This window comes from Hemibagrus wyckioides, linkage group LG26 (genome assembly GCF_019097595.1).
Source record: "Hemibagrus wyckioides isolate EC202008001 linkage group LG26, SWU_Hwy_1.0, whole genome shotgun sequence".
NCBI classification, from domain to species: Eukaryota; Metazoa; Chordata; class Actinopteri; order Siluriformes; family Bagridae; genus Hemibagrus; species Hemibagrus wyckioides.
The window spans coordinates 20,168,776-20,181,388 of NC_080735.1; the positions used below are offsets into that span (position 1 = coordinate 20,168,776).

At 39.4% G+C, this 12,613-nt stretch overlaps 1 protein-coding gene across 2 annotated transcripts; it reads left to right on the top strand.

Annotated features, from left to right (window-relative positions):
- The first annotated feature begins 272 nt into the window (after positions 1 to 272).
- LOC131346932 (B-cell receptor CD22-like) lies at positions 273 to 10,670 on the top strand. 2 transcript variants are annotated; one of them, XM_058380738.1, is made up of 9 exons: positions 273 to 324; positions 440 to 526; positions 4,819 to 4,901; positions 5,690 to 6,034; positions 8,624 to 8,872; positions 8,964 to 9,045; positions 9,130 to 9,178; positions 9,289 to 9,402; positions 9,621 to 10,670. In XM_058380738.1, exons 3-9 carry the CDS (start codon positions 4,844 to 4,846, stop codon positions 9,684 to 9,686), a joined length of 963 nt encoding a protein of 320 aa, XP_058236721.1. In that variant the 5' UTR covers positions 273 to 324; positions 440 to 526; positions 4,819 to 4,843; the 3' UTR covers positions 9,687 to 10,670. The 2 variants fall into 2 exon arrangements, with proteins under 2 accessions (XP_058236721.1, XP_058236722.1); XM_058380739.1 differs by having other exon boundaries at positions 9,130 to 9,167; positions 9,357 to 9,402.
- Positions 10,671 to 12,613: the final 1,943 nt, after the last annotated feature.

Sequence of the window (12,613 nt, forward strand, 5' to 3'; positions counted from 1 at the left end):
CAGCATAGATGCATCACTGGTACCAGCTACTGTAACATGATTACACACAGGATGTGCTGGGCAGGTTAGCTTCACATGCTAAGTGGCCTCATTTTTTGGCTGTAAGTCAGTAAATAAATGCTGCTGCTTTAATAGATGTGTATATAGAAGGAAATGGTGACAATTCTGTTAGAAAGAGCACTTTAGAGCAGAGAAAATCATTCGAGCATGAAGCTAAAGAGCAGCTGCTCATTTCTAAAGAAAAATGCAAATGACTTCAACAAAGTTGCATCAAATAGTTCTGAAACCTTTCAGTGATGATGCTATTCTTTCTCTGCTTCTGTGGTAATATTAATAAATAATATTATATTATATTATAATAATAAATAATATTTAAAATATTTATTAGATTTTATTTTATGTGAGAAAACCTCTCTCTATTTTTTTCTGACAATTTCAGAAGAATTAACCACTTCAGCAGAAAAAGGAGCAAAACAACAGCAACACTAGTTAACCACAGACATTTCTCCTGACACTTAAAGACATGGTAAGAAAAACAGATTCATTATTTTAATTGTTAATTTCACTCATTAGTCAAAATGTAGAAATATCTACATTTCCTAAACATTGGCAGGTCCGGTGTCCATGATATTTTCAAGTCATGTGTCTTTTCTTTATGTAATTTTCTATATTCATCAACTTTTACTGATCGCATATGAGATATAATATCTATAATGTGATCACTTATTTCTGAGATTGTGGTTTTGGTAGTAAAATTGCAGGGTTGTGTAGGCACTGTGGGGGCAGAAGATACAGTACAAAGACATGTGTTAAAGGCTGTGTGGGTGTATGACTGTGCCCTGCTATAAACTGGTACCCCAACCAGGGTGTCTCCTGCCTTGTGCCTGGGAATAAGCTACAGGTTCCCCATCACCCTGTTTACAACAAGAGGGACAGAAAATGGATGGAGAACTGTTATTATTGTGACACATATTAGGTATCTTAAAAATGCCTTTAAGTATCATGATATTATATTTACATATTTTGGGCCTCTTTCTTTGTGCAGTGATTCTGAGTCCAGGCCCAGGTGTAATCTTGTCTTGTGTAGTTTATTATTTTCCTGCTTTAATACACCCACATCTACTTCGCTCATATTCTGATGTGGTGTCAAATCAGATGTGTTAGGAAATGGCAAAAGCCTCCAATTCTCCTAGTATCTGTTCTAAATATTGTCCGAGATCAGAATTGATGTGTTCCAAGTCCTAGAATGTTGAAATGAGAATCCCAGAGGTAGCAGAAAGGTTTACTATTTCTGTTATATATTTGAAGCCACACTCCTTGGACACTTTTTCTGACCCTAAATCTTTGTGTGACTTTTTTGCTTCGCAGAATTCAACATGCAAACTGGAGGAAATGTGAAAAAATGAGGGGAATGATAGGGAACGTTAGGGAATGATATATTGAATTTTATGAATTATATAAGAAATAATGAATTGAGAAAAGCAGAAGTATATATATAGAAACTGATTTCACACATGCACACATACACAGTATGCAATGGACAATGCACAACCACATTCATTTACACATCACCACCCTACCACTAGGGGTTTCAACACAGGAATGGTTGCCATTAATTGGACGCTGCATCATGATTCACTCTATGGGAACACTACAGGAAGTTGTGTCTCAAGCTCTGTGAGCACACATGATGAGGGAATGCTTGCTAACAAATCCATATAAGGGCATCTAATTTACATTACTCCAGTTTTTTTTTCTTCATGAAGTGTTCTGTGTATGTTTGTGTCAATTGTCTGTCCTGTCTGTCTAGACTATGAACAAAAGAAGATACAAATAAAAGACGATTAGGGAGAAAGGGGATTGTAGCAAGCGGTGGTGTGTGCATCTGTACCCTCGCAATGTCATGGAGGATGGCATGTTGTTGTTTAGGAGAGGTACACAGCTGGTCGGCTCTCGAGAGAGCCAGTTGCATGCAATGTGAGAGTTTTACTTTTCGCAAACTACAATCCCGCTTGCCTGTATTTTTGCAGCCAAGCTTCTGCACCTTGTGGCTCAGATCCTGTGTCCACCAAGGCAGCCTGGTGGCTTTGTTTATGGGGTCCATAGGTCAGGTTGGCGGAACTTCCCTTTCTCTTGTCCTCCCCCCTGACTCTGATATCCCGGTTTCAGATTCTGGAGCTCACTCATTGATCTCTCCCGATCTGGAAGAGAATATGTTGTTGTCTCCTCTGGGCTCTGAGGAGCTCGCATGGAGGTAGCCATTCTAAGCTGTATAGAGTCACCTCATGGAGAAGGCCTACAGTGCTTTGGTGCAGCCCTGCACACCATGGTGGTCTTGGAGGCCTACCAGGTTGACCTGCTAAAAGAACTCAACTGTGGCAAGAGGTTGAAATACAGGGTGATCTCAGAGCTCGTCTGAGCCACAGATCTCATGCTCTGTGCCACAAAGCAGACTGCCCACACCATTGGTTGTTTTATGGCTGCGTTAGTTGCCAAAGAGAGGCAGAGATACAGACAGAGATAAGTCCTTTTTCCTGGATGCCCCAATCTCGCCTAAGGGCCTCTTCAGCAAAGCAGTGAGTACTGTCATCAACAGGCACCAGGAGGCAAAGTGCTAGTCATCTGCGCTCAGGGAATTTATCCCCCATTGCAGTGAGCAGCCTGGGCCATCTTTCAGCCGGACCCCCCGCTGCCACTGTATCTTCAGAGCATCCATGTACTAGATTACCTGCATGACTGGCTCATTCTGGCCCAGTCGAAGGCTATGCTGTGCTTGCCCATATGAGGTAAACCCAGATCAACCCAGATAAACCACAGAAGTGTTTGTCTTCTCCTTCTCAGAGAACCACCTTCTTACGAGTAATTTGGGACTCGATGCAGGCATGTCTGTCTCCTGCTCAAATGGCGTCCATCCTGTAAGCAGTGAAAGTGAATCTGCTAGACCAAAGGCTTTCAGTTTCTGAGATTAAGAGAGTGCCTGGCCTCATGGTGGCAACAGCCAACATTATCCCTTTGGGTCTGCTTCAAATGAGGCCATTTCAGCTCTGGCTCAGGGGTGCAGGCTTTCATCCCCACAGACATCCCCTCGTAAGGGTTATGCTCTGTGGGCTTTGAACCCAGGAGCTACCATGTGTTAGTGCCCTCTGTTCAGGTTGGTGCAGCATACTTTGTTTTGGGCAGGGACCATGTTTCTCTTGATGAGAAAGATTTTCATCCCAGGGCATGTAAATCAGGGCCTGGGGAGTGGCATCTAGATTTTGGCAGAAGAGTCGACCCACTGTCTGTATGTTTTTTTCTTTCTCACCTAGCCCCTCTGGGCCTGGATGCTCTGGTACAGACATGGGCATGGTTCCTCCTGTATGCCTTTTCCCCAGTAGCTCTACTCCCAGCAGTCCTAGCCAGAGTGCAACACGATCAACCTTCTACTAGAGGCTCCACATTGTCCCACTCGAGTTTGGTTTGTGGACCTAGTCTCCCTTCTGGATGGCACTCCTTGGGAGATTCCCACCAGGAGAGATCTCCTCTCTCAGACACAGGGTGTAGTCCTACACCAAAAATTGAATGGGTGCTCTGCAAGGAACAAGTTCTACAATTGTCAGAACGTATGTAAATTTAACAATAATTCAGATAGAACCAGATAGCTCAGCTGAGTCTCAATCCTTGAGTCCCAAACTTATCCTTGGGGCCTCCTTGGGTAGGCACCCTTTGGTCTCTCATTTTCTGCATGGTGCCAGGTGGCTGAGGCCACCCTGCAGAATGCACATTCCCTCCAGGGACCTCTTGATGGTTTAAGAGGAGCTGATTGAAGCTCCCTTTGAGCCCATGGAGTCAGGCTCTGAGAAGTTTCTGAACACCTTTATCAGGTTAAATAACCTGGACCTGAACCCCACTGCAGGGTCACAGATCCTTCAGGGATAATTGATGTTCTGTTCTCAGTTCGCTCATTCTATCTCACAGCCTCTAGGACAGACATTAACTGGTGTGTTACAGAGTGGGTACTGATGGTCCCATCGCGTCAGCCATGACACAGCATTGAGTTCCCTTGAAAGGGAACTCCACCAGGTTATGTATGTAACCCAGTTCTTTGAAATGGGAATGAGATGCTGCATCGCTTGCAACACCTTGGACGTCCACTCGCGCTTCCTTCAGACAAGTAAAAGCTGGAGTAAAGTGATGTAGATGGCCTTATATGGACTTGTTGGCATGTATATCCCTGTAACATGTCCTAACTGGGCCAATAAATTGGCATGGGTGTACACAGAGCTTCAGACACATTTCTTCTTCAATGAAGCATTCCCATAGCATCAGCCATGACTCAGCATCTGGTTCCTTGTCTTAGGGTATCAGGTTACTTATGTAACCTGGTGTAGTTCTAAATATACAAACATGCTCCTGCACTTGTTTACTGAAGTTGATTATTTTCCCAAAAACAGAACGCCACCATGTGTTTTTCCTTTAATGTTTTTCATTTAATGTTCTTTAATGTCTATAAGAGTTTCTGTTCTCGTTTACATTCATAGCATCTATAAACAGGTGTTCCCCCACCAGCCACTTTGTATTCTCTAACATGAAGTAAAAAAGACAACAGAAACAGCAGCTTGTCATGTCACTGAGAAACGATGTAGTATAAACTCCTCTGTCCTGAAGATGTCAGGAAATTTACAGCTTCACCTCTGACTCTTAAAAAGCTCTGACACTAGAGAATAAACATCTCTCATGTAGTTATGCATCATTTAGTCTAAAGAAAGTTCAGTTTAACTGTTTAGTATCTTGTATGCTGGTTTTGTTACTTGGTGTAATTTTATTTTATGTTTTTAGTTACATGTAGAATCTTAATAGAAGAATGATGTCCCTAAAAACATCTTCTCTGCTTTGTCTGATCTTTCTCCTGAGGATCACAGGTGAGTCTTACATTTACATTATCACAGTCACACACACTGGAGACAGTAAATACAGATTTAATCACCAATATTTGTTAAGAATTATAACATAAATCACTAGCATAAGTCACTAGTAGTTGTTTTGTCTAAACATTTTCTTTAAACATTTAAAATGTCTAATCAGTGGACTGCAGTTTTTTAAAATACATTTCTATATTAAATTCTCACATCGTGCTGTATTCAGATTTGGTGTATTCAGTATTTACACAGGGAAAAGTTCCAGGTTTTTGTGTTATGTGTGACATTGTGGTTATCAAACTGTCAGAAACTTAACGCTGCTCCTCACTCCAGCTGATATCACACAAGACAAATGTGATGAAGATCAATTTAAGAATCATGAGTAAATAAAAATGCATGAACTTTAATCATTTGTCAAGGTCCAAAATATAAAGTGGAATAGACAAAAACATTATTTATTTGCCTAAACCTGCGTTCCAGGATGAAATATTGTAGTTAAAAAGGTGTCTGTCAGTGACACTGGACGTAAAGTATAAAACACTTAACACTGAAAGTGTGAATAGTGGATCATAATGCAGATTCACAGTTTGATTATTAATTCCACATGACGAGTCCTGAATTCTGAACACACCCCAAATCCTGCACACAGTTTTCTTCCAGTGGTGAAGAATAGTTTTTATTTCTCCAACCTGGAGTTCCAGAGGAGAAAAGTGAAGCTGTGAGCTAACTGAGTGTTTGATGGGGTTCAGGATAATGACCTCTAATCACCTCTTTCATCTATCATGTTTCAGCAGCTCTGGGGACTGAATGGAGTGTGAAATACAGCCAAGAAAATCTCTGTGCTTTAAAAGGATCTACAGTGATTATGAACGTCACTTACACACACCCAACACGTCTTACAGTGAAAGACAGGTTTTGGTTAATAAACCCAGTTAAGGGTATAAAGCCGACTGATCTGTGTAATGAACCAGGTTACTCAGGTAGAGTGCAGTATTTAACAGATGGACAGAATCACTTCTCCCTCAGACTGAGTGATGTGAAGAAAACAGATGAACACATGTACTACTTCAGAATCACAACAAATGAAGAGAAAGAAAAATTCATGGGTTATCCTGGAGTTACACTCAATGTTACAGGTAAATAAAATCATTTTAAGGTAAGTTATGCTAATAACCTACTAATAACTGCAATGAGAGCAATGAAGTCCGTCTGCAGTCAGTCAGCAGTGAGGATGCAGGCAGTTATAGCTGTGCTGTAAGAGGATATGAACATCTCCACTCTCCTGCTCAAACCCTCAGTGTCAGATGTGAGCTTTATTTACCTTCTTCTTACTGTATATACTTTACAACTTGATAGTTGATGAAGGATAAGAACATGAAGTACTAGTTTAACTAAAGAAAACAAAACAAAAAGATATTGACTAAATTGTTGATTGCTTTTATTTTCCTTGTTTTTTTATGCAGTTGGGTCCAAAAGTTTGAGACCACATTGAAAATCTGGGATTTTTTCCTATAAATTAAAGAAATATAAATAAACAGACTTAGGTTTAGATTTTTTAATCTAAGCATTTAAAACAAAGAAAGTAAATATTTATTGAATAATATTCAAGAATCTGCACTATTTCTTGATCCCTATTTAAATAGTAAGCAGATTTGTGATACTGGCCATGTTAACTGTCTTGTACAAAAAGTCAGACTTTCCTCGTGTCTAATCTCTTCTACTGATGTGTGTCAGATGGCACTCCCATGAATTTGATCTAAAATGTTATGACAATGTCCATGCCAGCTCAAGTGCTATAATAAAAACTATAATTAAAAAAAAGGATAGATAGATAGACAGACAGATAGATAGATAGATAGATAGATAGATAGATAGATAGATAGATAGATAGATAGATAGATAGATAGATCCAGCAGCAATAGAGACAATAACACAAAGACAGGTTGAAGATTGCACACTGTATATCTTACAAATAGTCAGTATACACTTACTAGTATAAAGTATACAGTATAAAGTTACTAGTGCAATGCTAAGAACAAAAACTACAAGATATATAAGAAGCATCTAAATAAAGCATATAAATCACAGTTTAAAAGGGGGGTGGGGGTGGGGGGTCACAAATAGGAGAAATTAGGTTAATTGCAGTGCAGCCCTTGATGTGCAATTTTATATGTAACAAAGTGACAGTGCAAATAGTATTAATTGTTCAAATATCTAAGTAAGTGTGCAAAGAGCAGCATGAAAGTAACAATGAAATTGAGTCTGTATCTAATTCGGAATTACATGTTAATAATTTAAAGATTCTACTTTTCACTCTATTTGTTGTCAATATTATCACTTGTACTGAAATTTGTTGTACAGTATTAGAGGCAAGGCGATCATTTTTTACCATGCCCTTACCCAGGTGTTCCCCGCAGCAGTCAGGAGCAGACAGAGATCAGGGTTGCTGGAAGAACACTCTGCTGATGTACCTTTAGCTGCTCCTCACAGAACTGTTGTTTCTACATCAAGGGTTTGGTGTATGGTCTAGAGCACCCCAGACACCCCAGTTCCCAGAGAGTGTGGTCCTTTAGGATCTTTTTCTTTGGCGGTGCAAACCTAATGAGAATTCTAAAAGTGCTCTCAGGAAGGGAGGGGCATACTCTTTTCTATCAGTCACAGTGACCCCAGCCAATCATGGACACCTATAACCTCATACATTCCTCCAAGTGTGTTATCCTACCTGTTGTTCCATTAGCAGCAGTTTGAAAAGATGCAGTTGGCTCCCTTTACAGGCCTTCACACAGGAAGCACATGTTAGTCTTTGCTCACCATGATTGGTAGCTCATGTGATAGGGGAAACCAGTGGGAACTGGAGATGACTAAATTATGGAAAAGTGGGTAAGAACACAAAGATGACAAACTTAGTTGAGCACTTCCTTGGGTACCTTACCTCATCCTTTCTTTCCCTTATACACTTTATTTCCCTTATAAAAACTTTATACTGCTCCTTTACCTGCATTTCACTTAGAGCCATATAACATGTCTTTATTACACTCATTTGTTCAGTCACCATTCACTACTCAGTAATAAAACTAGTTTTACATAAATTTAATATAAATATACACTTTATTTTGTAAAATAAGTATGAAAAATTTTGGAAGACATATTGTAAAGTATTCATTTCCCCCATGTATGGAGAAATACAAGCATTTACAGCACATTAGGAAGATTTGTAACATGAATCAGAATTGTAACATCACATTTTGGCCATGAAGTTGCTTTAATATTCAATGGGAGCCAAATATATAGTGAGGAAAATAAATATTTGATCCCTTGCGGATTTTGTAGGTTTCCCCACTCACAAAGAAATGAAGGGTGTATAATTGGTATGGTAGGTTTATTGTAACAGATAGAAAACAAATATCAACCAAAAATCCAGAAAAAGCACACGATATAAATGTTATAAATTGAGTTGGATTTCATTGAGTAAAATAAGTGTTAAGGTAGTCTTTAAGTACAGGAAATACCTACACAATTAAAAGGATCAGATCTGAGGACAGTGGAGATTACACATGTGAGGCTAAGAATAAACATAGACATCAGTCCTCTACTGTGGTGTCTCTGTATGTCCAGTGTGAGTTTATGATGATTCACTAATGTCCATGATATAACTTCCTTACCATCAGTAATCTGAAAAATAATGAAGGGTTTGTCTTGTATCTTTATCTTCTTGTCTGTTTTAGATCCTCCAAAGAATGTCTCAGTGTCCATCAGTCCCTCTGGTGAGATAGTGGAGGGCAGTTCAGTGACTCTGACCTGCAGCAGTGATGCTAACCCACCTGCACAGAACTACACCTGGTATAAGGTGAAAGAATCATCACCTGTAGGATCTGGACAGAGTTACAGAGCTGGACAGAGTGGACAGTACTACTGCGAGGCTCAGAATGAACACGGCTCTGACAGATCAGCTGCAGTGTCCATCACTTTTAATGGTGAGGGTGATGATTTTTCATTCCTGTGTGATCACTGATCTGTTCTACATCATGCACTGTGTAAAATGTGTGTGTGTGTATACACTATTAGATGTTTCTGTGATGGTGTATGTTGCTGTTGGACTTGGACTTTTTGGGCTTGCAGCTCTTCTCTCTGCACTCTTCTGGCTGAGGTGAGAATATTTGTGGTGATAAATTCATCACTAATGACTCTGAAGATGATTACAGTGGGTAAATATTTGACTTTGTGTGAGCAGAAGCAGGAGACAGAAGAAGAAGGCAGATGAAGATGAAGGTGAGAATCAGGTGAGTTATTACAGAAATGTCCACAAGATGGCTGCGTTGTTCATAAAAATATCTTTCTGTAAAGATCTTCAGAAGAACCTGCTCATGTTCTTCTTCCCTCCTCTGTGCAGAACACTGGGCAGAGTGCCCAAAATGACACATACGCAAATCTCGAGTTTTCACAGATTTCTCTTCCCAGTCCTCCTGCTGACACGCCCACATCCTCTGACTATGAGAATATTGCAGTGAGTTTGATCTCACACCACACTAGATTAAATAGTGATTTGATAATAAATGTTTTTATATGAAGATCTGCTACAATATACATCTGTAACTCCAACTGTACTTTTATATTTGTTTTCTAATTAGTAATGTTAATGAATGTAAATCAGTGTGTGTGAAAAGTAATTAAAATGCTGTGCTTTAACACACCTTTCTGATGCTTCTCTGTTTCATCTTTCAGACTTTGAGGAGCATGATGAATAAAATGAACCTTGACAGAATGTATAAATACAGAGATCTTCACTGAAATAACTGAACAAACTCACCAACATCAGCAAATAAAGCAGCTTTAATCATCAGTGTGTGAAGCATTTTTCTACAATCAGCATGTTAGAACTTGGTGTGTGTGTGTTTTTTTTATATTCAAATACTTTTTATTCCTTTTACACCACCTCCTGTAAGTGTGTGATTTGTTAACAATCAGCTAGCCTGCTAAATTTATTGATCATTTATTTATTGATCATCAAGTATTTCATGTATCATGTGTGTTGATGGTGTGAGCGGCCATGCTAGCCACGTTGGTCTAAAGCCATATGATAAATTCAGATTTTAGGAGACCCCCCTTACTAACTGAGCAGGAATTATGAGTTGAGATGCCAGTTTCTTTGCTCTGAGCTTTAGACAAACACAAAATGGATTCCTGATTGGCACATTGATCCTGGTGTACTGTAGGATCCTGACTCACTATGACTCTGACCAGGGTAAAGCACACAGTACAGCTACTTTAACTAGCCAAAGCTACATATATACATTTTTGTTTCGTTTCACTCTAAAAAAAAACATATGAAACTTATTATTTAGCTTTGTATGTTATATCAGTATTTATATATTTTTACTCTATGTGTGTTCTGTAAGCACATGACAGTTATTATAAATGAAGATGCTGTAACGACTTCACCCGTACCTCCCCCTCCCATCCACCAGAGGGACCCATCTCCTGAATATTAACAGTGGCTCAAGGTTAAATGGCACTTTCTGTATTTGGTCTTCTTAAGCTATGCTCCTGTTAAGATTCAGCGTGATGTATTGTTAGGGGTAGCTACAGTATGTACCACGCCATTCATTAGATTTTTTCTTTGTGATTGCTTTTTCTCTGTTTAACCCTGCATTGTCCTCTTGTTTTTGCTCTTTAGATTTTGTGTATTGGATTTGTCACCACAGTGTTTTCCTTATCAGTTTTGTGAACTTCACCTGTTTTTTGACAACACTTTTTGTCTGTTGTTTTGGATTATCTGCCTTTTGATTTTTCTGTTTAATAAGAACTCTGCTTATGGATTCTACACCATCTGCTTCTGTGGGTTCATTACAATCACTGAACTGATCAGTCTTAAAAATTTATTATCCATTATCTTATACACTCAAAGTATCTCTTTCACACACATACACAAGTGAGAGAGAGTAAGGCCAATCCATAAATGAATTTATTGTTGGTTTGACACCCACTGAATGGACAAAAATTTGTTGACACAATGAAATGCCACAAACATGTTTTCCACATAAACAAAAAAAATAAGTACATAAATTTGATTTCGCTTAAAAATTTAAAGGGAGTTCTGCAAGGGACATTTTTGAGAACTGTCACAACAAATGTAAATGTTAAATAGACTTATATTTTTTTATATTGTTGCCCTACCTATAAACTAGAAAGGACAAGACACGTGAAAAGTACTAAGCAAAATGCAGAGTAGTTCCAGGGTCTAAAAATAGCACAAACTACCCAAGATGCAGGCCTGAAAGAGCTAGCAGCCCCAAAACCAATTCCTAACACTGCCAGGGAAAGATGATGGATGTTAGAATGCTGTTTCAGCTGTTGAGTGTCTAGTCAGTCACAAGGATGTTTGCATCACAACATGCAAATTCTTAACTGAAGAATTCAGAAAAACAGAATGAGAAGTCACAGGCTTTGATGCCTGAACCACTGCAGGAAATTACAAGGAGAGGAGGGGCATCCTGTTGATGGTGGACTACAAGCAAGAAATGTTTCTGGCTCAAGAAGCCATACATTGTCAATGAAGTCCTTCTTATCCTGGCATGGCATGGCACTTATGGAAGAGCTGACCCAGGGTTATGATGTGGCACTGGTTGGACCTGGGCCTTCCACATAGACTGATGGACATTGTGAATTTTATCTATGTCATCCACAGGTGCAATGTTATACACCACTCCTCCCTCTTAATGCTACATGAGTACCTGCTACATGACTGAACTCCAAAGGTCATCAGTTTTATGATGACCTCTTGTCCCGCAATCCCCTAGATTTACCCTCTGGACCTCATGTAGTCAGACTTCAATCATCCTCTAGTCATGGTATTTCTTATTCTGTGAAGCAGCAATAGCTAATCACTCTCTGGCCCCCTCAACAGAAATCTAAATTAATCTCATTTTGATAATTTGATAATCTCAATTATCAATTGTGACCCAATTGTGCATTGTAGCATTGTGTCAGAGTTCACTGGCAGCTGAGGGTCCTGGATAAACATAAAAAATGATCATAATTTGATCTTGCTCTCCAGATCAGAGGAAAAGTTATCAACACACTGATGACACTGCTGCAATGCTTGAAGAACTGGTGCCTGAGGCATGGTGGGAAAGTCAAATATGACTAAGACTGACCAATCAAAAGCTTATAATGCATGGTAATCACATTTATTCCAAAATCACATGGAAAACTAAGTAGGGTCTTTTACCACTAATGTGCCATAGCCAGGTGACTTTAGCAGCGAATGACACATATAATTCGAGGATATCACATTCCCTAGCAAAGTGACCAGAGAGCTGACAAATCCTATATATTACTGGCCCGTTATGAGGCAGCCTACTTCACCTGTCGTTACTCTGACTCTCTCAATTGATTAAGCTGGTTCTGTTAGTGCTTTAGATTATCTTAAAGCTCTACCAACTGATACCCCTAAAAACATGTACTTGACACATTGCAGGAACTCACCTGGACTGAAGCACCAAACTGAAGACCATAAGTAGATGGAACAGAATAATGATGACCCCATGCAATTCTGGGCATGCCTTCCAATTCCTACCTAGTGGTCTCAAAATTTATGGCGGGCTGATGGTGCACTAATTGCTGCAAATCTATGGAGGAATCATGAGAAACATGTTCAGTAAACTGGTCACTTAGCAGTTCCTAAACTTTTAGCATGCCCCTTCGGTGCAAATCAT

Excerpts from the sequence above, each read along its gene's own strand:
- LOC131346932 (XM_058380738.1), top strand. The coding sequence starts at position 4,844 with ATGATGTCCCTAAAAACATCTTCTCTGCTTTGTCTGATCTTTCTCCTG. Across the intron at positions 9,046-9,129 it reads TCTGCACTCTTCTGGCTGAG|AAGCAGGAGACAGAAGAAGA; the intron begins GTGAGAATATTT and ends TTGTGTGAGCAG. Across the intron at positions 9,179-9,288 it reads AAGATGAAGGTGAGAATCAG|AACACTGGGCAGAGTGCCCA; the intron begins GTGAGTTATTAC and ends TCCTCTGTGCAG.